The sequence below is a fragment of the Annulohypoxylon maeteangense genome (assembly GCF_022496945.1).
Source record: "Annulohypoxylon maeteangense strain CBS 123835 unplaced genomic scaffold GGS22scaffold_1, whole genome shotgun sequence".
Classification (NCBI taxonomy): Eukaryota; Fungi; Ascomycota; class Sordariomycetes; order Xylariales; family Hypoxylaceae; genus Annulohypoxylon; species Annulohypoxylon maeteangense.
This window is the reverse complement of record NW_025953248.1, coordinates 2,668,143-2,691,081: the sequence shown is the minus strand read 5'-3', so window position 1 is coordinate 2,691,081 and position 22,939 is coordinate 2,668,143. Positions and strand designations below refer to the sequence as shown.

Below are 22,939 nucleotides of genomic sequence, written 5' to 3'. Positions count from 1 at the left end.
ATGTTGTTTTATTTTGGACAGCCTCTCTTCCTCTTCCTCTTCTTTTTTTTTTACACTACGACTCGTATAAGACTTGGGGAACATGGCTGGGCTCGTAAGGCTTTCTGGGCTGGCTGCATTGGCATGATCATTAATTGAATAGACCTTACGCTGACGATCGTAATTCCTGCTTAATACTTGTCTCTCATTGTGCTCTACATCGTAAACGCCTACCTAAGATATTGCACGAAGCAATTAGGTAATCATAGATTATGTCATCGAAATGTGTTACGTAAACTTATGTAATCTTATATTATGTCATTATTACTATTAGGTAAGTATTGCGTAAGCACGTGTTATGTCATCTTGTGTAACTTAGATAATCGATTAGCTCAGCAGACTTCAACGAGGGTATGTTACATAAGTTCACTAGGCACTGGGCATAGAGGTCACATAAAGGCCATCAATAAGTCATCATTAAAAAGACATGGATTTCTTGTTTATTTTACTCAAGGCATCTCAAACGTGGCCGTTCAACCCCAAATATCTACACTGACCAATCCAATAGACTGGTGTGGCATGGTTTGATGCTTGGTTACTGGATTCAAATCGCAGATAACCTCCCACCCTCTGCCCAACTGATATTCGCCATTAACAAGGCATTAACTCCTCGCAACTCCTGAAATGGAACTCTGGTGAGCTCCATCCGTCGAGGTGAGCGTATCTTAGCTATCCACCACGTAGTTGCTCAAATCACTCGCAATACCTCCCACGTTTCTCGCCCTATGATCCACGTATCTTGCGATTGCCTAGCTGTAAAATCGGGCAATTATTGCGTCGTGGATATCTCCTGTAGTTTCGATTTCTCGTTCTCAGACAGCTGGTTGAACCACTCTTGGAAGCCAGCAATGTTTTCGCGTGCCGCCAGGAGGAAGAACTCCGTTAGATAAGCTTGGGTCTCGTCATCCCGGGTACGCATGTTACTAGCTTCCAAGAATCCCATCAGGTCATTCTTAACGCTACCAAGGTTGAGATCAATGGTATCTGGGTCGTCCTCCCATCCATCATCGTCATTGTCGTCAGCGAACTCGGCAGCGGCCGCAGCTGCTGCGTTGGCAGCGCCACCTACTCCTGAAGCCGAAAGAAGTTCCTCAATAAGGACCTTAAGGATCTTGAGAGGGGCTGCAACAATGGTGTATTGGTCCGGAGCTGGCGCTTTTTTCATTAGTCATTGGGAGTAGAAGGTATTCAAGGGATAAAGGCTTACTTTGCTTAGACCGAGAGCGCGTCACTATTCTGTCGCTTGTCGGCATAATAAGATCACCTCGCACCAATGTCTGGATTACGCGAGCGTCATTCAAGCTGTATAGCTTCGAAAGTGCGATTACACTATTCGGATTAGTAAAGTCTGTCTAATTAGCAGCAGGGTGGTACTTACTTTTGTCTAATCTCATCGTACCCAGCAAAGTTGACCGAGTTTTCGAGCCACTTGCTTAGGACAACTTGCAAGCCACTCTCGCCATTAATCTGAATCGTGCTGAGGAACTCAACAACATCAGGAGCACCAACCAAAGAGAGTCGTGCAAAGACTAGAATCAGAGATTGGATGAACGGGGCGGCTTCAGCAGTAGCCAATCGATTGGCGACAGCCTGCAAGAGTTGTGGTAAGAACGGGCCAAGGCGTTCGTGTCCTGCCTTTTCAACTAATTCGGCAGCAAGGCCACCGACTTCAGAGGCAGCATTGTCCTCAATAGAAGGGCCAAGTAGACGGTCAATAATGTGAAGACAAACTTCTAGACCAGTTCTGTTGTTCTCGTCGTGGTAGTTGAGCACTTGCTCGTGATCATGCGCCAACAGATACTTGACTGATTCAGCACCAGGGCGGAGAATATCCCCTTCGTTGCTCTCCATGAGTAAACGGCTTAGCTTAGGCAACGTTGCCGCCACGAAGCCAGGGGGGAGAGGCTCTGAGGCATATTGAGTCAAAGAGGCCATCAACTCGGTGGCAAACTATTGTAAAACGATTAGTCTAGCTTCTGAGTTTCATATAGAACATACCAGACTTACCGTAACCAGTGGGTTGTCCGAAGTGATATCGGCAACGTTGAATGCGCCAGTCAATGAAGGAAGAACCTTCTGGCACAGAGCTTGGTATGATACCGGATCAGGAAGAGACTTAACAATGTCTTCAAACTCTTCGCATATCAGCATAGTAACCTAGACAGGGTTCACGGTTAGCACTATGTAGATATGGTATACAAATATGACGATCTATGAATAGGATTGGAATCGCTACATATACATACCTGCCAGTTAGTGGAACCATGCTTTGCTATGAGAAAGAGTAAATCCAAAGCGGGAAAGTCATTGACCACGGCGACGCGTTGGTCGATGTTGATCGCGGATCTAAGAGTTTCGGTAAGTGTGATCAACAAATCATCCGCTTCCTCGAGATCAGCCATATCTCTGGTTGACATCCATTGCTGAATGGCATTCACCACCTTGGTCTGGATCTGCTGGTTTCCAGCAGCGTTTCCATTGCGGAGAAATCCTTCGATTGCCTTTATGCACGCAACCTGTACAAGCTCGGATTCTTCTCCCGAAATAGCATCCATCGTCCTGTCCGTAAGGGTCGCAGCGGCATCGTTAAATTGGGCAAGTATGCCAGCAACAAGATAACCGCGTGCTCGCAACAGTGGTTCGTCGGGTCGGTTGACGGCATAGTTGATCAACTCCAGATAAGCTTGAGTGACTTCAATAGGTACTTCCTTGTTGCAATCAAGAAAGTCGTTCGAAACCTGGTTAAGCAAGAAGAGACAGGCTTCCTGTCTTCTCCATGCTCCTTCATCGGCAAATACCCCCTTGGTAAACCCATAAAGACCTCCCAGGATCTGGACGTTAAGCCATTCACCAAGCTTGATTATGATATCTCCACATGCAGTTCTAGGAGTGTAATTCGCGCTGACGGATGCTTCCTCTGCAAGATAGAGTGACACGTCGATGTCCCACAAATCTTGCTCCTCGCGAGTGATGCGAGCATAAGACGAAATTATCATCATCAAATCGATCACCCAAGGCGTTTCACCCGTCGAAGGGTGAGCGGCCAACTGAGCCTCAAGCTCCTTGCGTACCGGCGGCGCTCGTATGCATCCATTCAAGAAATCCAATTCCTCCAAAATGAGGAAATCCAGGGTGTAGGGGATTCCATCAGAGTCCTCGAGTCTACCCTGAGAATCATTCAAGATGTACATCTTCTCATGAGAAGGCGCGAGGAGTCTCAGCTCCTCCCAGACCACTTGGAAGAATTGAGGTGACTCAGGTAATAAGAGGCCCGGGAAGACCACCTTCAACTTCAGGAGACACTTGACTACTTGCAGCTTGAGCGCAATTATGCCATTCCAGGATTCTGGCTGCTCCGATACCTCGGAATCCAGGCCAGGAAGCTGCAACTTCATACTCTGATGGAAGAAGGGGAACCAACCCTTCATGGCTTCGTCGGCAAAACTCTGAACTTCCTTGAGGTGTTCCTCCTTGACAGTATCCATGAGATCGAAGCAACCTCGGAAAACAGAGACAGCGAGCGCGCGCAGAGCGGGCTTTCGGCCCTCGTTGATAGCAACATCGTAGACGACCTTCACGATGTCTTGAGCCATGGAGAAGAATTGATCATCGCTCAAACTCTCGTCGACTAGGTCGCGGAGGACGATCAAGGCTCCGTGGAGCTGGCTATCGGTGCCATTGGGGATAATTTCGAGGAGGGTGGGTAGAAGTGTAGTCCATTGGTCGGGAAAGTCAACATTGGCAATTTTGCCCACAGCATAGCTAAATAAAATTGTAAGTATGGATCTAAGTCTACAAAACTAGTGTACGGGATATTTTAAAATTGGTAATGGGAGAAAAAAATAAAATACCTAGCAGCAGTCTTGATCTTCTTGTCATCAGAGTTCAAGGCCAGGTCCAGAAGCATAGGTCGGATCTGTTCCTTTACAGAATCCGCGATAGGAATTACGGGGAAATCATCGCCCTCGCCGCTCCAGTTTCTCTCGATGAAAAGTCGCAGGGCGGATAAGGCAGATTGTCGTACATCGGTAGAGATAGAAGAATGTCGGGCAATGTTAGCGAGGGAAAGAGGGTAAGCTGGGTTACTAGCAGCGTGCTTGAGGTCAATTTCTGCCTGCTTTCGTGGACCCTCGGCGGGCAACTGGGTGTTGGCCAGGACCTGGACGAGCTGGTCCTCCATTGTCCGTCTCTGAATCGTAACACGATCCAGTCGAGTCAGATTGTTACCAAAATTACCTACAAAAGTTTAAGGAATTTCGTGGGTCTAAAAGCGAGGATTGAGATCTTGATCGAGATTGTCGCCTCGTCAAGGAATTGTTTGTGTTTGAATTAAAAGTGTAGTGTCTGAAAGCGGTCAATGGCGGGACGGTGGGACGGTAGGACACGGGTATCCAAGTAAGTTTGAAGGTTTGAGGTGGGGGTTGTTACTCGAACTGTCGAATTAATTTATGCATGCCCATAATCGAGGCACCTGCACGGTTTAAGGTACTCACCCCGCTAGAGTTAGCGCGTCGCGTTTTTGTTGTTGGCGTTGTCGATCACTAAAAAGGTGCCTAGATAGGTACAAAGTACTATGTCCATTTAAGAACTACTAGGTACATATGTACCTATGCGTGCGTAACGCGGGTACGTGGGTACCTATCTGTAGGTACTGACAGAACCTTGAAAATCACAAAGCTGCACTATAACTAATCCACTATCACCTCTCCATTTATTAATCTTGATAGAATCAATACTACAACATAGATCTTCTTGATCGGTTTATGACCTGCTAAATACAATGTAAAATCACGGCGAATTCTCTTTAACGAATTTCTACCTCTATCGCTACCCCACAACGCGTCACCTATCTCATTTCCAAGGGTAGGGGTTTTCGTGGCATAATTAAATACCTTGAAAAGATCCACGATGTCTCTCCAACCAGACGACCAGTTTCTCGAAGATCAACAATCCCTGCCATTGAGCCAAGCATCCCAGCTTCTAACTTCGTTCACACAATTCCTCACGATCTGTATTCACAATATCCTCTATTATCGCTCCATATATCCAACAGAGACGTTTCTCACCAGCCGGGCATATAATCTACCAGTCCACCAGTCCAGGCATCCGAAAGTGTGTTCCTGGATCCGAGATGCTGTTGATGCTGTAAAGGCCCAGCTCATACTTGGTGTTGTAGAGCGCATTGCTGTCGTGATCTATGACGGACAGGCAAGAGTAATGGAACGCTGGATGTTCGACGTCGCTAGCTTCCCCGCTTGGAAAGGCTTCACGGAGGCTAAAAACATAAGGATGGATGAAGAAGACGAGCTAGACGAAGAAATACTGGGCAATATCGAGAATGCTATGGAGGGGAAGGTTAACTGGGCAGATGTAGATGAGCAGTTACGTGCTACCGTCAGAAAGTTAGCCTACGCCGCTGAAAAGTTAAAACAACTTCCCAATGGATGCACCTTCACCATCGCGGTAGAGCTGCGTGATGAGGGCGAGGCCCCGATTGGCGTGAGTGTTGTCATCAAGGCCATTAGATTCATCGCGATAGAAGGGCTAATTAATATCAGCATCCTCAACCATGGATACCTACACAATCAAATCTACAGACTAAGTCCAAGAACAGAGAAACGGCTGGTCAAGATGTTGGAGGAGCTAAGACGACTACTCTTCGAGCTGTCGAAGCCGGTCCCCTATTCTTCGAATGTTGGGTGGAAGAAGGCGAAGCTAAAGAACAACACTCATCGAATACTTCCCGCGAATAAGGTACCTAGTATATATTCATATCAATTTCAGGCCTACTGCTATCGTAGTATATCATGGACATTGTCATATTAGTCATACCATAAGTATTAGGTCGGTAAGTTATGGTTCCTTTGTTTGAATTATACCCGTGTTGAGAGTGCTAGTAATGACAGTAAGGAGTTAAGGATACATAATCCAGTGTTACAATCTCCCTCCACGGATACTCATGTCCACATCGAATCACCTATTAGATGATATCACCTCCGCCGAATCCGCCGAATCCACCACCGAACCCGCCGCCAAATGGTCCGTTACCACCACCGGGCCTACGACCTCCTAGTCTCGGAACACCTCCCGGTCCTAAAGGATCGTAGCGAGCTCCAGGTGGCACTTGGGGCTCGTAGAAACCATCACCGCCACCTGTGCCTCCAAAAAGAGGATCGTCAAACGTCGGGTGCATACCTCGGCCTCCAGGTTGCGGTAGCCCCCCTCCGATACCCAATCCGGGACGTAGGGGATCATGTGGTCCCAGCCCAGGCGGGTTCAAATCATCGGCTCCAAGATTTCCAAACGGAGTTCGGCCGGGCTGTAATGGATTTCGCGCCGGACGGTTGATATCGTAAGGGTCTTCGAAGCCCGGAGGAGGGAAATCTCCCGCCGGGACGGGGTTGCGTGGAGGTGGGTTAAGTGGGTCGTTGAATGGGTACGGCTGAGCCGGCTGGGGTAGTGGATTTGGCATGACCGGTTGTCTCGGTGGTCTCCGACCGGCTTCGTCGGCATCGTCGCGCGCAGCTCGGTCGTCGGGAGATTCTTCGTAACCTTCCTTCTGTAGCGACGGCAAAAGCCTTTGAACAATGTTGATCTTAATGAGTTTGGCTAGATCCTCAATACGGCTCTCGGATATGAAAACATTCCGCAGTGATTGCGGTAGGTTAGAGCGGTCTTCTCCATCCTCATTAATAGTGATTCTGACGGGAAGGGCTGCGTTAGACACGAAGTCTTTAATTGTTACTTCCACGCGTGTGATGCGATCATGGTTAATGCCCAAACCGCGAATCTCGGCTTTGCCTCCCATGCGGTCAGTCCTAATGACAAAGCGAAGCGCAGATTGCTGATGCGCATACACAAATGCGTAGGTGTTGAAGGATGCATTCCAGTTTGGGGGTAGTCGTGGAGCTATCTCGTGACATAGCGGCTCTATATAGAGAACATTAGCATATTTAGTTAAAGAGCATAATACATAGTTAATTAAATACTAACCATCAAGTTTATCTTCGTCAAAGCCAAGGAGGCGAAATCCAAGCGATGTCATGCAGGCATGGGCGAATAGGGCCAATGCTTCGTGGGAGCTGCTCAAATCAGAAGTGGTGTCGCCCTGGGGATGAGTGGGTAGAGCATCGGCCATCTGCTGAAGGATGGCCGACGGACCTAAGGGATTTGTCGACATAGTCGTGATAAGATCGTCCAATATGCTCGATGAATTTAGGATATTCGGGATGAAATGGTCAGGTTTTGTTTAGCTTGGATTGAGATGTTGTAGGTAGTAGGTTTATTAAAGCGATCCTATGTAGAGTTGTTGAAATAAGGAGCTAGGGAGTAACTGCCGACATCAAACCACTGATATGTCGATTTGCCTCCTCCGTTTATGTCATCGCTTCGTTGCCTTCAGCCCTATGAGGTACGCAGCAGGTGTATTTAATAAAGCGGGGGGTAGGCGGGGTAGCTTAATCTTATCGGAGCTCCTGTGTCACATTGTAGCCAGTTCAAGGTTACTAGCCGAAACTCAACTGTCTCCTAACTCTTGTTTTTTCTTTCTTCTTATTCTAACATCATATTCTGCAGATACTGAACTGTTAAATTGTGAGAAACCACTACTTTGGTTGACAGTACATCTAGGGATATCTTTGCATTCTAACATGTAAGGAGAGCAAATGTTTATTTCACAAAAAGGTAAACCAAAGCTACATCATATCTCCCTTGGCTCAACTGAAATGAGGGAGGTTATTGCTAAATTGGAGCTCTAGGAAACAGTCAGACTCTGTAACCAATGCCAATCCACACAAAGAGCTACTCGCCCTACCAACTAAATAAGACTAGTCAGGGGTCAATCGATCAAAGCCAAGCTGTCGGTAGTACTGGAAGACTATTTACTGGCCAACATTGGCGCCATTTACGTCAATGTGCCTAGTAGTAATTTCCGCAAGTTACGCTTGTCAGCAGCTATGTGCCGTCACTTAGCAATTTTTTTGGTGTGCGAAGCCGTTGGCTGTAGCTTTCACCCACCCCGCATACGGCCTGGCCTAACAGTTCCTAACAAAATCCATCTTTCATCGAGACGCTTGCTTTAGAACCTTCAACTAGTCAACACAAATCGGATCAGTTTCAACTCACCATATTTGTGTTTGTAATACACTACCATTCACAGCAAAATAACATGTGGATTATCTAACGTGAATAATGAAGAGAATTGTATCTTTAGCTCCAATTCCAAAACAAAGAATCATCTATTCTCTTTCAGCTATAGGAACTTAACGGCTATCTTATAAGGTAAATACTATAACTAGTATTCAGTATTTCTATACTATTCAGTCAACCGCTCCCTAAAAGGGGTCTATAACACCGACATGCGGACATCCATATTTCACCCCCCTTAGTCAATTAAGGCCATCAGGTCTGTCCGTCTCGATTGGCCTAAGTGCATCCTAAGGGCCTAGAAAGGAATTGTTAACGTATAGACAATAAAACTCACGATATCTCGAAACGTAAAACAATAAAACATGTATATTCAGTCTGTCTGAGAGCTATAGGAAAGGGAATTGTTCGCAACCACTAATTATTACATCTAGGTGTCGTGTATAAGTATAGTCTGTTACTCACCTGTTCCAGATATCCCAAATCTTTTTTCTCAAAAGGTGTGAGCCAGCCAGCGCCCAGGGAGGAAGTCGTTTCTTCGCCTATGAATATCATATTAGTACCACCATCGAAGAAGCTCAGGTACCTTACTTAGTACCTAGATAAGCAGGATGGTTCTCGAGCTAGAGATCAAATGGAATTAGGGGGATAAGGTTGCTAAGGGGAGCGGGGGATGCGGTAAACGCGGACTAGGAAAACACGTACTTCAGCCTTAATTCGAGCTTCCTCCTGACGCAATCGAGCGCCGCCATCTTCATCATTATCGTCGTCGTCATCGTCAATATCGGTCTTCTCATCTCGCTCGCTCATCGAAGTAGTAACGCTGTACGTAGTGCCGCTAAAGCAGTCGGTTTCGTACTCTTCCTCATCGTCCTCCTCGTCGCTGGTGATCTCCTCCTTCCACTCATCCCACTCCTTCAACTGTTCCGCAGTGTACTCCTGAATCTCCTCGTATCCGTCTTCGTCGCTAGCGAAACAGTATCCAACCCTCTCCTCGCCTTTACCCTCTTCGCAGGTCAACGCATCGACCTTCTCGACCTCGCCTTTGATCTCGCAGAGCAGACACAACTCATCGATGACCTTGTTGAAGAACATGAACTCGATACCCGTGCGGCAACAGCCCCGCGTACCAGCTCGCTTCGCTTCGTGACATGTGTGGCCGGAGACGTTGACGTCCTTTGAGATCACCGTGCGGCAGCTGCGACAACGGTAGTCCCAGCCTATTCCGGTACACATAGTTGCTTGGCGTATACTTCGAGCTGTGGATATGTGTATGAGGTTCAAAGAGAGGAAGGAATGTGGATAGAGTAGGTATCTTATATGGGAGCGAAGCAAATTCGAAGACCTGCTTCGAAATTCCCACCTGCAAAGAAGCGTTGACAATGAATATTTCCCACTGAGTAGACTAGGAAAAGGGAGGATGAGGAGTTTGGGTTGGTGTTCCCCAAAATTTCCATAGTGGAAAAATAGCTTATATTATGTAGACCGCCCTCATCGCCATTGTTGTATGTTCAAAGAAGATTGTTTTTTTGCGGAAGACAATGGACTACAGAAGGGTGCTGGAACAGCCCTTACCATTCTGAGGGAACTAAGAATCAGAGAGCCATCATAGTCGGTGAGACGAAACAAAGAAGACAAGCACTGCACATGTGACCTTTGACACAAGCGGTGGTCAATTGCAGAGATGATTGCCCATCTTGACAAGTCAATTGTAATCCCTATTACGAAGCCATCAATCCATCACGTGGCTTTTGTCCGCCGTGCAAATTCCTATAAACGCCAAATACGACAATTGTTCCCATCCGTCAACTGTACAATATATTGATACAGCTCAATCATACCGCCCAAAATGATGCACCGAGCAACCGAACGCCTCTGGTTCTCCGCAAACACTCCTCGCCTGTCCAAGGTGCTTATAGAGAAAAGAAACCAAATACCCCCGCTGCCATTATCCTCCCGAGTTTCTTTCATTTTCATAAAAATAAACCCTCATCATATTTCGTGATCCCAAACGTAGTAGTCTTAACAATATCTCAGGAACACGAGTTCCGACACCGTCGTCCGGGGGGCTTCCTATCGCTCGTACTAATTTAAATACTAAATCAATCCATGCCCCAAAAGTTTTTATGTATAAACGTCTCCGAGAGATATCAGGATAGACGTTTCGTGCCTCTTCTAGGATGATGTAGTATATAGACATGAAGACATCTAGCTTCATAATCATGAAATCGCACAATCATATATACAATTCATTACCACCGACGCCTAAATTCTTAGTCAATGATGTAACTTGTAGAGATAAGATATCTGATTCAACTTACGAGTATGCTGCAGACATAGGCTGTCTGGGTTTACGTTTTGGCGTCACGTCGCTGAGCCGCTGCTTTGGCGAACCTCCTTCGATCTCACTACCACTAGCCGAAGGCTGGCCTATTCCTAATAATTCGCGGTCGATAGAATCGAGATCGGATCCTCCAGAATCGGAATTTTGGCTCCCTATCGAGGAACGTCGACTATGCGAGCTATTTTTGCGGAAGTTGGTCGAGCTGTTTCCGCTCGACGGTCTATCATATGGTGGGAAATTGTCTACCGAAAGCGCTAGTGGCACTGACAGATGTGTGTTGTTAGACTTTCTCTGATTATCCCCACGGTTTCGCAATTCATGACTTCTTGATGCATTGCTTCTACCATTAACACTCAGGTCTTGCGACGAAGTATCTTTGGTGCTCCCTGGCTCCCAACCCCATTCGTGGTTGTCTGTAATCGTTGTGGGTGCTTCGGGAGGTTCGTACGGGGGTTCTTGAGAGTCATCTTCGATAACCTCACCAGGTTCGGGTGATGCAGTCTTGAGTCTCTTATTAAGTGTATCATCATGCGGAAAATCGCGACGGCGCCTCTCCGTCCTATATTCGTCAGCTTCGCTGTGGAAATCATTCCATCTTCGCTTCCTTTGGTCCGGTTTATTCCGAATGTCCTGATTTTTCCCGTGCTGCCGCCCCGGTCCCTTTGATATACCGTGGCGATGTTTGCCAATCCCGTTAGAATTTCCAGAACGGTCTCGGTGGCTATATCGAACAGTATCTTTTTGGGTCGCTTCATAGTAATCAATCAGCTTCTCAAGGCATATTTGTTCTGGATCTAAAAATGCAGGATGATGTTGCATCACTTGCCAATCCCGAGTTTCGCGGACGCTTTGTGCAAAATCATCCACATTACGTGGCGTGATGAACCGAGACTTCAAGGCTTTGGCATCAAATGCGGGAGGGATCATGACATCCTCGGAATATTCGGTTGGTAGAGGTACTGCGATGGGATCTACTTTAATAGTAGAAAGGGGTTCCTGGAAGATGGTTCGTTCATCCCAGCTCAAATCTTCTTCATCCTTATCCGGGGCTGCGTTAAGAGTACTTTCCGGTTCACCGTGCTCTGACGCGGAGGCTGGCTCAGATACTATCTCGCCAGGCTCGCGCTCTTGGTCAGGTTTAATAGTGATTGATGCTTCTCTGTCAAGAGGGCTGCGCTCACGGCGCTCGCGAGGAGCTGCCTGACTTGGAGTTCTTATAGACTGTTGTCTACGACGGGGATTCCTATCCGATTTGTCCGAGTTCTTATATGGATGAGGACGATCGTAGTGATCTCGACGTCGCTCATCTCCAGATTTACCATGCCCCCATCTTCGGGCTGGTCGATCATCTCGATGCGGATGTTTACCATGCCAACCATCGCGATATTCGTCCCTATATGGTTTATCATTTGATGACGGAGTGTTATGCCATCCATCTTGAGCGTGCCAAGTTTCGGCCGGACGCCTATCATCGTAATGACGCTGCCGATCTCGGTCTCGGTCGCGCTGATAACGGTCTCTCTCGTCCCCATATGATTGACCGTAATGGTCGGGAGGCGAGTACTGATGATGATAGAGCGTAGGAGGGGGTTCCCGCTGTGGTTGGCTATATTCACCTTGAGCATATCCGGGAGGAGGGCCCTGATATCCAAATGGCGGTGGTGGACGACCAAAACTAGGAGGCGGTGGATATGGCGGTGGAGGACCAGAGGGATATTGTTGCTGTGAGGCATACGGTGGAGGACCTGGTGGGCCTGCAGGGAAATGATTAGGAGGAGGATATGGATCAGGTCGACCGGGAGGACCTGGAGGATAATCACTTGGATAATAGTGGCTTGGGCGCGCAGGAGGGGGGGCACGGTGGTGATCAAAAGGTACATGAATAGAACCCGGGGGACCGTATGCAGGAGGATAGGGGTTGTGGTAACCAGGCGGGTTTAATGGCTGAGAACTAAGCGGCGGTGGCGGCCCCGGAGGCCCCGGAGGTCTAAACCGATCATATGACGGATTTGGTGGAGGATAGCCTGGAACTGATCCGGATGGGTAAGGTTGAGATGGTGAATTATCAAAGCGAGGTAAAGGGGGCGGGTGATGAGAGGCAGCGGGGGGTGGAGGTGGGTAACGCGTAATTACCGGACCCTTGCTTCTCTTGTTAGGCGTGAAGCTGTCGTTATGAGGGCTGGTACTTGACTGATGTCGCGCCCAGGAAGCCTCCAACCCACTGTTGCCCTTTTTAGCCAATACCGTTCAAAGTGATGAAACAAAGACAAATAGGGCGATCTATAAAGATAAAAATAGAAATATGCTTAAAGTACTTACGCTGGCACTTTCCGAGGCTCCTCGGGACATGCATTAAACATGTGGCCTCTTATACCACAATTATAACAAGGACGGTCATTGCGGTCCGGTCCAAGACCCGGAGCTACTTGAGCCATCTTCAAAAAGAAAGAATATACTGAAAAATCGGAAGCTACCCCTAGCGAATCGGAGTGTACCTTTCGTATGGATAGGGGAAGGGCTGACGATGAGTGCTGACGAGACGAGGCGCGGAGCACCTAAGCGCAACGATCAGAAAGAACAAAGGTTATAGTAGTCGCGAAATGATCATCCAGATGAAATCTTGTATAGCGCGTATAGTGGACTCGATATAAAAAGACTTTCCGGAAGAAAGGCGCGACGTCGTGATAGGGTAGCTATCAACGCAACAGATGGCGGCGCGCAAAGAGACGAAGAAGTTGTCGGGCAACTTCCTACGCGCGGGGTTAGAGGAATTGACAATTGATCGTCTCATTGATTCCAAATCCAAGGAGAAGTATGACCAGACCAGACGATGAACATAGGAAAGAGACTATAGGATGAAATGATGGAGAGAAGTAGGTATAAGTCACCTTGTCGATGACTTACCGGATCAGCTCTTCACCGCGACAAAATGATGACCACCACCAACAACACAAATCCCTCCACTCCGTTGTCGCGAGATCCAATGCTGTGAATTCATCAAGAATGGTCTCTCTGTGTGATGGGAAGGCGAGCTGGGAGCAATTGGGGTCGATCTAACAATATGGGTGCTTGAAATTCCCAACATGGATTTATCAATTGCGATGGGCTGAAATTGAAGGCTTTGGTTTCACGGGTGAGATTCAAAAGTCCAGATTGAAAAGGTACCTCCGAGTGAGACTATCTTTTAGGTTCAAATAGCGTGGAGGTACATGGATTGAAGTACCGCATTAAACACCGCGTCAACGGTTAAACTTCGGTCCGTTACTCCAAACTACTTTGTTGGAGATAACCTTAATACGAATATAAAACAGTAATCAACACGATAGACGATAGACGAAGATATATACCTCTAGGTAATTCTACACACACGAGACATTGCAAGAGATGATATGGATATATTTCACTCTGTAGTATTGGAGAAGTAGATCTCTGAGAAGAAGAAATGAACTTGACGTAAGATGACATTAAGAGACGGATATTATGGTATAACCTCCATGTTGGAACCAGGTTCTGATAATATTAGTCATAATAAAAACCAGACATTGAAGCATATAATGTGTAAGACAACGTCTACTAAAAGACAAGTCTAGTTTGAGATAATGAATAAAAAAACCCGGATCCAGATAAATCAATGACATCTAAGGAAAGTGTTAGGCCAAAGGAGACCAGACCAACTCCGGGTATTCCATCCCTTCCTGCCACTTCAACATGTCGTAAGGTAAACTACCGACTCATGTTTAGTTGCGAAGTCAGATAAAGGCAGCCGAATACATGTAAGTACTCGAACGTCAACAAAATATGAAATAAAAGCCTCTGCAATGTTGAAAGCAACAGCTGGATCTAAGTTTCAAGCGAGAAGAAAAGAAAAAGAAATCGGTTGTTCTACTATGAACCGTCCGAAATCAAGTTACTGCGATGTGAGTTCCTAAAGAAATAAATGGTGCAGTATAATATACGCCAATCCGAGAACGACTGCTCCAAGGCTTTGAAGAACACCTTATGGGATGAAGTTGAAAAAGAAAGAAGTTGAAGTAGTAGAAAAGTCTGATCGGATGATTTTCATGCGCGGTAAAGTCGGGTAGCCGCCCGAGAGGAATTATATTGCATAACGAGTCCAGTGCCATAACGGTGTATCTTACTATTTAGGTAACGCTTTCCGTCGGATAAACCCTCCTAATTTCAGATAGATCTTGAAGAAATTTAGATATTTCGACAAGCTCAGTAAATTATATTAAATGACTCTTTTTCTAGATTTAATTAAGAATATCATGTTAGTTGAAGTTTCCTACTGCAACATGGAGACAATATTCATATGAGGTATGATACCGCCATAATGAGTAGTTTAACCCAAGGCAGCCTAGCGGCTCAACCTAGCGCAAGCGCGGCTCTTCCATCTGTGGCGCAAAAGTGATAAGAGATAAGAAAGTACCTAGCTTAGCAATTCCCAAAGTTCCTGACATCCAGCGCATCGGATCGTCTTCTACACCAAGTCATCGTCTCGAGCAGGTAAAAACGAACCGTTACTTTGTTCGCACTCGATTCGTCACCTACCCTCCAACTTTAATCCACCACCTGTCTCGACGCCGTACTTTATTCCGACACCCCCCATGCGAGGCGACAAGAATCCTTCCTCTTCCGAACATGTTTGCGGTTTCTGCTAGCTCCCCATACGACTTTGTATTCCCTCGGAGCAGAAAGAAGTCGACAACGATACCCCACAGTCTACCGCAGACAGCATCTTGAATCCGACTTGGGTAACCCTATACTTTTTTTATTACAATTTTTTTCGCGCATCGTCGCTGGCCGGCCAAGATGCCTGGCCTCCCAGGTTGGTCCACCCCCACATTCCGCATTAGATATCAGATGACGATGGTTATTTGTTCAGATGAAACTCACTAACAACCACCCTATAGCTTCGGTCGATCTTGATGAATGCATATCACGTTTGTATAAAAAGGAGCTTTTGGCCGAGTCGGTAATCGAGGCAATATGCGCAAAGACGAAAGAACTACTCATGCGAGAGAGTAATGTCGTCCACGTGCGGGCTCCTGTCACAGTGGTCGGCGACATCCACGGCCAATTCTACGATTTGATCGAGATATTTAAGATCGGCGGTTGGTGTCCGGACACGAATTACCTCTTTCTTGGTAAGCGCAGCCGATATATTATGATGAAGGAATCATTTCTGACTGGATCATTACAGGCGACTACGTGGATCGTGGCATGTTCAGTGTGGAGACTATTTCCCTCCTCGTGTGCCTTAAACTTAGATACCCTAACAGGGTTCATCTAATCCGCGGCAACCACGAATCACGCGGTGTCACGCAGTCCTACGGTTTCTACACGGAATGCTCGCGCAAGTATGGCAACGCTAACGTCTGGCATTACTTCACGGACATGTTCGACTTCTTAACCCTCTCCGTCGTCATCAACGACCAAATATTCTGCGTTCACGGCGGCCTATCCCCGTCGATTCATTCTATAGACCAGATCAAGATCATCGACCGCTTCCGGGAGATACCCCACGAGGGCCCAATGGCGGATTTAGTTTGGTCGGATCCAGATCCCGAGAGAGACGAATTCTCTCTATCGCCTCGAGGCGCAGGCTATACCTTTGGTGCGCGCGTAGTCAAGAAGTTCCTAGCCGTCAACGGGATGAATCATATCCTACGCGCACACCAGCTCTGCCAGGAGGGCTTCCAAGTCCTCTACGACGACCACCTCAGTACGGTATGGAGCGCGCCCAACTATTGCTACAGATGTGGTAACATGGCCAGTGTGCTAGAAGTTAGTGACGTAGGAGAGCGATTTTTTAATGTGTTCGCAGCCGCGCCAGAAAACGACCAGCACAAGGAGATACAGCAGGGGGCCGAGAAAACGGCCGACGGTAATGCACTGCCCGATTACTTCCTATGAGGGCATGACAGCCGAGCTGGATTCGGATTCATAAGTACATAGGATCATCACCACATTAAAAGGAAATATCAGGAAGATACCTGAATCAATGTAGCAGGGCATAAGTAGAAGAAGTAGGATCGAAATACCCAGTTGTGTTTTTGTTTTGTTTTTTGCATGCCTATTTAATTCAGACCTCCTTTCGTCGAATAAAACGAGGAGAGGGAAAAGTGCTATGCTGAGTGTCGTAAAGAATCAGAATAAGAAAGTGCAGAGAAGGTGATCAGCAGAGAGCTGGTCAACTTCCGGCAATGAACTATCTACACTCAAGAATCGACCCCCTATAGGCACAACGCAGCATCCTATCCCCTGGTCGCCTGAATCAACGGGCGGAAACCAAATTCTCCTGCCGATTTTTGGGGGAGGGATATCCATCCGTATACCCTCGACTTCTACCGTAAAACTGGAATGAAACTTTTCTCCGCAGAGCTCGACTTATCGAGCCGTCTACCAGTCCTTGGCAATGTCGAAGCTCCACTCGAATTGCAAATGAGTCTTCTTGTCATCATCGACAAAGCTAGATGTGGCGTTGTAGTGGCCACGGGCAAGCATGCCAGAAGGAGCCTCCTCCTCTTGGACTATGGAAAGGTTAGATGAAATATTTCAAGTTTGGATGGAGGGTTATTCATATACTTACAGCGCTTGCTGTACAGCGGCTGCTTGTCTGTGTTCGGAGCATAGCTTCCCTGCAGAAAAAGTTAGTTTATATAAAAAAGAAATACAAGTAGAAAGGGAGAAATGATTACTTACCAACATCTCAGAGTCCTTGCTGACCTTGATTCCCTTGCGCTTGACGACCTGGACGTACTGAAGGCCGCTAAGGATCTCGTGCTGAACCTTGAAGCTGGCGACCATGGTGAACTTGCAACCTTCCTTGATCTTGAAGGGGCGGTCCTTGAGGGTCTGCTCGCTTCCAGCCGCGGATAGGTCGATGGTGACGGGGGAACGGCCGGGAGATTCCATAGTTAGTGCATTGATAATACAGACCCGGGGGTCGTTGGGATCAGAGAGGTCCTTTCCGCCGCCAAGACCGAGGGATTGCTTGTATCGCTGAAGAGACTCGTCGTTCGCATCTGTATCAACGGAAGTCTTGTTAGAGGTATCTAGTCTAACCTTGGGGATTGTGATGCTAGGTTCATTCTGTGTGGGTGAGGTGGAATAAAAGGAGGAAGTGTAAAGAGAAGGGCTTGCTGAAGTGTTGATAGCAGTATTTTCCAGCTCGGGGTTGATCATGTGTGCCGGATTTCCAATACATGTCATGTAAGGATCAAGGCCACTGTCAGATGAAGATGAAGAAGGGCATCTTGTAATGGCTGATGATGCTCTCTCCTTGAGCCAGGTCAAGAACTCCATGCGTAAAGGTGGTCTCTTGTTAGAGCGGCGTACAGGCTCGCGAGTGACAGGCTTGGGCTTGGGCTTTGTGGTGCCAATGTGAAGATGATGCTTGAGAAAACCCTTCAAGGATTTTTTGGTGTGGACAGAATCATACTCTAAGCTGTTGACGAGTGTGATTTCTTGGTGTAGGCTAGGTCCCCGGGGTTCTTCTTCAATTTCCTGCAAAGTGCTGAGATCGACCTCTGATACTCGTTGAAGGGTTGGTCGAGGAGGCGTATTGTCGACACGAGCATGCATCATATGTGGCATCGAGACCATATGACGAGGAGTTCTACCATGTCCTGTGCCATCACTGGGGAACAGGTGTAGACGATGCTTGGGGACATCCATGGTGAAAAAATTGAGTAGAGTGATGCATTAAGGAATGTGATAATAGGTGTCGAAGATGAAGACGGGCAAAGATGGCGATGATGGCGTCGTAAAAAAAGGCCATCTCAGGATTGTTGAAGATGTGAGGAAGGGAGAATAACAGGATGAGTTGTAGGACGAAAAAGTCATCCTAATACTCATTGTCGATGACAAGAATTGGTTTTTTTTAAGGGTGTCGTGCACGACCTCAGTAGTCATCAGGTTCCAACCCAGACAACCATAGTCACCGTACCACTAGACAGCATTTTTTTAACCTCCATCCTGTGTAGGTATGGATGCCAGAATTGCGGTAGTAGCAGGCAGGAGCAAGTGGGGGTAGATGCACATTGCAACACCTGTCTTCACTATTCTCACTGTTGTCGTCGCCCTCATATTGTTTCGTTTCGTTTCGTTCCGTTCCCCCTTTTTTACCCAACTCTTTCCAACCTTCACCTACCCCCAAACACACACAGTCTTAAAGCCATCGTCCTAGAACCACATAGACATTTCCAACAAATGTAAAAGAATGATTTATTTTTGAATTTTGAGGTTATGAAAGTGAAGTGGAGAAGTATAGAAAAGTTGTTATGTATACGCACCCATATTCTGGTATTCAGCCAAGCTCTGCTTGGGCTGCGAGAGCTTGTAGCCTTGAGTCTCCTCAGGCAAATGATCGTTGTCGTCATGAGAAGCCATTTTTACGGATGACGAATGACAAAAAAGTCAAACTAGGTGAAAGTTAATTCAAGTGAACGGTGAGAAAGTGAATATAGGTTCTGGGTATTGTTTGGAAAGAAGTAAATAAAGGGACGATGTTGTCGTGTTGTCGTTCAGTGAAATAAGGTCAATAGGAGGGGTAGACTGGCGGTGATGGTGAAGTACTTGGCAAATGTGTAATTATGGCAGTGGGGCTCACTAAAAAGGTACTTTGAAGGTAAGTACCTAGAAATACTTCTACGCCGATCTAGTGTACAAAGAAAGTGGGATGGATACGATGTCACAGAATTGGGGACTTCTGGTCTTTTTTGTGGCTCTATTCCTCTTAAAAGATGCAGTTCAAGTGCGGCAATGTATGTATCTAGTAGCGGTGCGATGGTGCAGCGGGGCTAAGAAGAAGGGCGCCAGTGCTTCGAGGGGTCTCTGTTTCGTCCCGATTGTGTCTGATCGGCCTTCAGGCCTTTCTACCTAGTATTCTTTCCTATATTTGTGCTGCAATTGCAGTGTCAAGTTCGATGCTGTCAAGTTAAAGCCGCGCTTGCCTTGTACATGCGTGCTTACTCTTGTGCTGGTGATACTTGATGCTGCCTGACATGATAGCAAATCGGGACGAAGAGAGAGTTCCAAGGTTATGCATGATGAAAGTTGGGCGTGCTAGTTGTTCCGAACGTTAACACCGCAGCCTTTAGTGTTGCTTTAACGTCCTTGATGTTTTCATACATATGTATGTATGATAGGGGTTAACATATCCATGTATGTTTAGCAGCAGATAACAAAAAGATTCACTAATTTTGACTTGATGAAATATATTATGGAAACAGACATTAAATAACCAATACAATTCATAAAATAATGTGTGGTTAATAATACCGTTTATGATGCAAAAGAAATAAAGGGGCGATGTATATTAATAATAGCTGAGGTCTCATCGGTATACCCATTTTCTATTCTGTAGATATGAGCTGGAATTCAAGGTGCTTTTAAATTTGAGGTGGATATTGTTTATAAGTAAAGACATGATATATTCCGAAGAATGAGATCGAATCATATTGATCCAGATTGCTAAAAGTGAGTTTACAATATGAAGAATCGAAGTTGCCCTCATGCTTAAACTAAATTCCAGAAGATAACCTAGGTAGTACAGTGAATGACAGCCTTTAATACTGTATCATTATACTGTCCAACTGTACTGCGCAGTACTTCATCAACCGCCGATTCTTATTTGGTGTTAGCTGCAGTCGCGATGAACTGAGTACAACACGTGTGTTCCTGAAAAGGTTCTGGTCCGAGCTTTTATCGCTCTCTGCGAAGTAGGAGATTATACCCCCTGTAGCTTCCCTTCTCCTCGATTGGATTAACCATTAGTAAAAGCGGGGGAGGCTAAGCCCCTCGAGGTAATTCATCAATTTCTATTTCGCGACTGGTGCTGACACCTTGACTAGCAGGTAGCAGCACGCGAACGGGTCCTTCCCCCCAGCTTTCTTCCCAATTCTCTTCGCCTACCCTCCCTCAAGTGCTTCTCGACCTTGTCCCTTTCCTTGACATTCGCCTCAAAAAATCGTCTCGATTTCTTTGCGCCGGGTGTCACATCTGCATCGACCCCTTTCCTTCAGTACTATTTGTGATCAAAAGAATTCTCTTTTCATCTTCACTTATTACCCAAGACTGTCAACCTTGGTGTATAGCCTTTTTTATATACATAAAATAGTATTCTCTTCCTGACGAATTTCCACATAACGTGAGTCTGATCCATCCTGGCGACCCGCCTATTCGAGAGGGCGTAAGCTCGCGCGCTTCCACGGCGACCGGCGACATCGCATCGCATCGCATTTACGCGCGACTCCATGGCAAACAACTGCTAACCCGGCGACCAGCCCCAGTTCTTCTGATTCCTTTTAATTCTGGTCTTATTTGGCACTGATCGCCCGTCGCGAATTCAAATCAAATACGAAATCTTTCGCGCAAAAAAAGCCTTGATTCTCGGTCGCGTCTTAGAAACCTCGCAAAATGGCCACTCCGAGACATCTTCCCAACAAACATAACCCTCTGATGACGGATGATATCCCTCCTTGTACTGAAATCCTCACATCTACTAATTGTTAATTTGCATCGCTGACACGATTTTAGATCATGAGCTGGTTTCGCGCCGACGTCTGGGTCAGACCCAATTGACTGCGAAGATGGTTGCTGCAGGCACTGCTGGTGATATCGATCCATCAAGCCTAGGTGTTTTCGACTATGCGCACCTGCGAGCTCCTCTGCCGAAGGGCATCACTTCGGGCATCTTTAAGTCTTCTCCGAACTCGTACTTCCTTATGCGTCGTAGTCAAGACGGATACGTATCTGCGACCGGAATGTTCAAGGCGACTTTCCCTTATGCTGAAGCGGTCGAAGAGGAGATGGAGCGAAAGTTCATCAAGTCGTTGCCTACAACTAGCCACGAGGAGACGGCTGGGAATGTCTGGATCCCGCCTGAGCAAGCGTTGGCTCTCGCCGACGAGTATCGAGTCACTCCTTGGATTTCTGCTCTTTTAGACCCGGCCGACATCGCCATCACAAACTCTCCAGATAGCCCTCCTAAGAGAATCACGGCGCCACCCAAATTCGAGGCTTCACTGCCTGCACAGCCAGTCCTTGCACCGCCGACCCCGTCATCGCTCCCCCGCAGCACGCGAGCCCGCCGTTCAGCTAGCCCCGCAAAGAAACGAGCTATCGCGTCTCCACGGAAACGAACTGCTAAAGCTGCAGCACCTCAACCCTCCCCTACAGATATCCCACCTGTGAGGGAAGAAGTTGAGCCCGCGACGAATGGCACCAAGACGGACGAGGATGCTGCGTCTACCGCCGCTACTTCGGAGGTCGCCATCAAGACCATTGAGAAGGAACCTGCTGTTATCTTTGCACCAGCTGAGGAAGAGCCTAAGGTGCAAATCAAGGTTGGCCAGGAAGTCGAGTTCCACGGTGACGTTGAGACGACACAAACTGCTGTCGAATTAGAACTCCCTATTAGCGGAGAACCTAGCCATGAAGAAGCTGCTCGAATGATTGAGGAGGCGAAGGAAATGGTGAGAATCGCTGCTGCTGAAACCGCGGCATCGTCTGGCTCGAGTAGCAAGGGCAAGCGGAAGGTCGACGATATTGCTGCTGATGAAGAGGAAGAGGAGGTAGAAAATCCTGTCGAAGTTTCGGATGAACCACGATCTAAGAAGGCCAAGACTGAAAAGACGGAGGTACAGCTGAGAAAGGAACGTGTCAGAAACCGGGCATTGGTTGGTCTTAGTGCAACCCTTGCGGTTGGGTGAGTTTTGAATTCCTTCCATTGTGATTGTGGGAAGCTAACCGTTCGTTCTAGCGCTTTAATTCCGTACGTTATGGGCGTATTTTAGACCATCACGATGTTTCTTTTTCTTCTCAGTGTCTTCTTGATTGTTTAGCCAACTAGTCTCCATCCTGCCTCCATCATCACTCTGTTCCCCTCGTCATAATAAACCCAGGCATCTTCACAGGGGGTTTGAATTTGGTGGGGAGGCCCGGTCAATCGTCTGTTATATTTGCACATACCCCCAGTTGCTCAGAACCGGCTGTTCTGATTTCGCGAAGCTATATGGAATAGCTTATGTATACATCCATCCCCTTTCGGTGGCCTCTTCCCAGAAGCGAGGGCTCATCGTACTCTACAGATCCCGATAAATCCATAATGAAAAGAGAAAATTCACTCGTTAATCTGTATTTGTGATTTGTCAAGTTGAGAGAATCCTCGGTGATATCAAATTACGGATTACAATATCTGTGTAGAACAAGGAAGATATGTAAGTAGATATTTATCTTGATGAGAATACAAAGAAATTACGTGTCTATGGCGCTATCCCAAGTCCGTCCGAATGTCCCTCGTCGCCATACAGGAACAGAAACCATCATTATGAGAATAAATCCATATATCTTGTACTTAGGTAACGTTTGATGTTATAGTACATGCACATGTACGTAAGTCCAAGC

General features: G+C 46.9%; 8 protein-coding genes across 8 annotated transcripts; 3 read left to right on the top strand and 5 right to left on the bottom strand.

Moving 5' to 3' along the window:
• Positions 1 to 459: 459 nt before the first annotated feature.
• On the bottom strand, positions 460 to 4,426 carry GGS22DRAFT_150447 (ARM repeat-containing protein). The gene is made up of 6 exons (XM_047959305.1): positions 3,891 to 4,426; positions 2,286 to 3,801; positions 2,047 to 2,196; positions 1,418 to 1,989; positions 1,247 to 1,368; positions 460 to 1,188 (listed from the first exon to the last, which is right to left on the bottom strand). The coding sequence occupies exons 1-6, from the start codon at positions 4,217 to 4,219 to the stop codon at positions 809 to 811; spliced, it is 3,069 nt and encodes a 1,022-aa protein (XP_047824104.1). The 5' UTR covers positions 4,220 to 4,426; the 3' UTR covers positions 460 to 808.
• A 313-nt stretch (positions 4,427 to 4,739) lies between these two features.
• GGS22DRAFT_11242 (DNA-binding protein) lies at positions 4,740 to 5,877 on the top strand. The gene is made up of 2 exons (XM_047957991.1): positions 4,740 to 5,538; positions 5,598 to 5,877. The coding sequence occupies exons 1-2, from the start codon at positions 4,948 to 4,950 to the stop codon at positions 5,790 to 5,792; spliced, it is 786 nt and encodes a 261-aa protein (XP_047824103.1). The 5' UTR covers positions 4,740 to 4,947; the 3' UTR covers positions 5,793 to 5,877.
• Positions 5,878 to 5,893: 16 nt separating this feature from the next.
• On the bottom strand, positions 5,894 to 7,417 carry GGS22DRAFT_150445 (PI31 proteasome regulator N-terminal-domain-containing protein). The gene is made up of 2 exons (XM_047959304.1): positions 7,033 to 7,417; positions 5,894 to 6,969 (listed from the first exon to the last, which is right to left on the bottom strand). The coding sequence occupies exons 1-2, from the start codon at positions 7,217 to 7,219 to the stop codon at positions 6,020 to 6,022; spliced, it is 1,137 nt and encodes a 378-aa protein (XP_047824102.1). The 5' UTR covers positions 7,220 to 7,417; the 3' UTR covers positions 5,894 to 6,019.
• Positions 7,418 to 8,422: 1,005 nt separating this feature from the next.
• GGS22DRAFT_183613 (uncharacterized protein) lies at positions 8,423 to 9,420 on the bottom strand (the record flags this gene model as incomplete). Its single annotated transcript, XM_047964109.1, has 4 exons — positions 8,423 to 8,482; positions 8,650 to 8,726; positions 8,783 to 8,807; positions 8,890 to 9,420. The coding sequence occupies 4 exons, from the start codon at positions 9,418 to 9,420 to the stop codon at positions 8,423 to 8,425; spliced, it is 693 nt and encodes a 230-aa protein (XP_047824101.1).
• Positions 9,421 to 10,298: 878 nt separating this feature from the next.
• Positions 10,299 to 13,199, bottom strand: GGS22DRAFT_11228 (uncharacterized protein). The gene is made up of 3 exons (XM_047957989.1): positions 12,848 to 13,199; positions 10,506 to 12,749; positions 10,299 to 10,449 (listed from the first exon to the last, which is right to left on the bottom strand). Exons 1-3 carry the CDS (start codon positions 12,961 to 12,963, stop codon positions 10,437 to 10,439), a joined length of 2,373 nt encoding a protein of 790 aa, XP_047824100.1. The 5' UTR covers positions 12,964 to 13,199; the 3' UTR covers positions 10,299 to 10,436.
• A 1,789-nt stretch (positions 13,200 to 14,988) lies between these two features.
• GGS22DRAFT_11203 (serine/threonine-protein phosphatase PP2A catalytic subunit) lies at positions 14,989 to 16,660 on the top strand. Its single transcript, XM_047957979.1, has 3 exons — positions 14,989 to 15,356; positions 15,442 to 15,675; positions 15,732 to 16,660. Exons 1-3 carry the CDS (start codon positions 15,341 to 15,343, stop codon positions 16,442 to 16,444), a joined length of 963 nt encoding a protein of 320 aa, XP_047824099.1. The 5' UTR covers positions 14,989 to 15,340; the 3' UTR covers positions 16,445 to 16,660.
• Positions 16,661 to 16,687: 27 nt separating this feature from the next.
• On the bottom strand, positions 16,688 to 19,441 carry GGS22DRAFT_11199 (E set domain-containing protein). The gene is made up of 5 exons (XM_047957977.1): positions 19,143 to 19,441; positions 18,826 to 18,954; positions 17,234 to 17,556; positions 17,121 to 17,169; positions 16,688 to 17,061 (listed from the first exon to the last, which is right to left on the bottom strand). The coding sequence occupies exons 2-5, from the start codon at positions 18,920 to 18,922 to the stop codon at positions 16,931 to 16,933; spliced, it is 600 nt and encodes a 199-aa protein (XP_047824098.1). The 5' UTR covers positions 18,923 to 18,954; positions 19,143 to 19,441; the 3' UTR covers positions 16,688 to 16,930.
• A 789-nt stretch (positions 19,442 to 20,230) lies between these two features.
• On the top strand, positions 20,231 to 22,746 carry GGS22DRAFT_150435 (DNA-binding domain of Mlu1-box binding protein MBP1). The gene is made up of 5 exons (XM_047959303.1): positions 20,231 to 20,253; positions 20,315 to 20,337; positions 20,386 to 21,014; positions 21,071 to 22,241; positions 22,296 to 22,746. Exons 3-5 carry the CDS (start codon positions 20,951 to 20,953, stop codon positions 22,327 to 22,329), a joined length of 1,269 nt encoding a protein of 422 aa, XP_047824097.1. The 5' UTR covers positions 20,231 to 20,253; positions 20,315 to 20,337; positions 20,386 to 20,950; the 3' UTR covers positions 22,330 to 22,746.
• Positions 22,747 to 22,939: the final 193 nt, after the last annotated feature.

What these genes read in the sequence shown, in the direction of transcription:
- GGS22DRAFT_150447 (XM_047959305.1), bottom strand. Translation starts at nt 4,219, where the DNA reads ATGGAGGACCAGCTCGTCCAGGTCCTGGCCAACACCCAGTTGCCCGCC. An exon ending in CGGACAACCCACTGGTTACG is followed by an intron (nt 1,990 to 2,046) that starts GTAAGTCTGGTA and finishes GTTTTACAATAG; the next exon opens with TTTGCCACCGAGTTGATGGC. An exon ending in TACGATGAGATTAGACAAAA is followed by an intron (nt 1,369 to 1,417) that starts GTAAGTACCACC and finishes TAATCCGAATAG; the next exon opens with TGTAATCGCACTTTCGAAGC.
- GGS22DRAFT_11228 (XM_047957989.1), bottom strand. Translation starts at nt 12,963, where the DNA reads ATGGCTCAAGTAGCTCCGGGTCTTGGACCGGACCGCAATGACCGTCCT. An exon ending in GAGCCTCGGAAAGTGCCAGC is followed by an intron (nt 12,750 to 12,847) that starts GTAAGTACTTTA and finishes AAAGGGCAACAG; the next exon opens with TGGGTTGGAGGCTTCCTGGG.
- GGS22DRAFT_11203 (XM_047957979.1), top strand. An exon ending in CACGAATTACCTCTTTCTTG is followed by an intron (nt 15,676 to 15,731) that starts GTAAGCGCAGCC and finishes GGATCATTACAG; the next exon opens with GCGACTACGTGGATCGTGGC.
- GGS22DRAFT_11242 (XM_047957991.1), top strand. Translation starts at nt 4,948, where the DNA reads ATGTCTCTCCAACCAGACGACCAGTTTCTCGAAGATCAACAATCCCTG. An exon ending in AGGGCGAGGCCCCGATTGGC is followed by an intron (nt 5,539 to 5,597) that starts GTGAGTGTTGTC and finishes AATTAATATCAG; the next exon opens with CATCCTCAACCATGGATACC.
- GGS22DRAFT_150435 (XM_047959303.1), top strand. Translation starts at nt 20,951, where the DNA reads ATGGCCACTCCGAGACATCTTCCCAACAAACATAACCCTCTGATGACG. An exon ending in GACGGATGATATCCCTCCTT is followed by an intron (nt 21,015 to 21,070) that starts GTACTGAAATCC and finishes ACACGATTTTAG; the next exon opens with ATCATGAGCTGGTTTCGCGC. An exon ending in AGTGCAACCCTTGCGGTTGG is followed by an intron (nt 22,242 to 22,295) that starts GTGAGTTTTGAA and finishes CGTTCGTTCTAG; the next exon opens with CGCTTTAATTCCGTACGTTA.
- GGS22DRAFT_150445 (XM_047959304.1), bottom strand. Translation starts at nt 7,219, where the DNA reads ATGTCGACAAATCCCTTAGGTCCGTCGGCCATCCTTCAGCAGATGGCC. An exon ending in TGACGAAGATAAACTTGATG is followed by an intron (nt 6,970 to 7,032) that starts GTTAGTATTTAA and finishes TTCTCTATATAG; the next exon opens with AGCCGCTATGTCACGAGATA.
- GGS22DRAFT_11199 (XM_047957977.1), bottom strand. Translation starts at nt 18,922, where the DNA reads ATGGCTTCTCATGACGACAACGATCATTTGCCTGAGGAGACTCAAGGC. An exon ending in GGCTGAATACCAGAATATGG is followed by an intron (nt 17,557 to 18,825) that starts GTGCGTATACAT and finishes CCGTTGATACAG; the next exon opens with ATGCGAACGACGAGTCTCTT. An exon ending in GCAAGGACTCTGAGATGTTG is followed by an intron (nt 17,170 to 17,233) that starts GTAAGTAATCAT and finishes CTTTTTCTGCAG; the next exon opens with GGAAGCTATGCTCCGAACAC.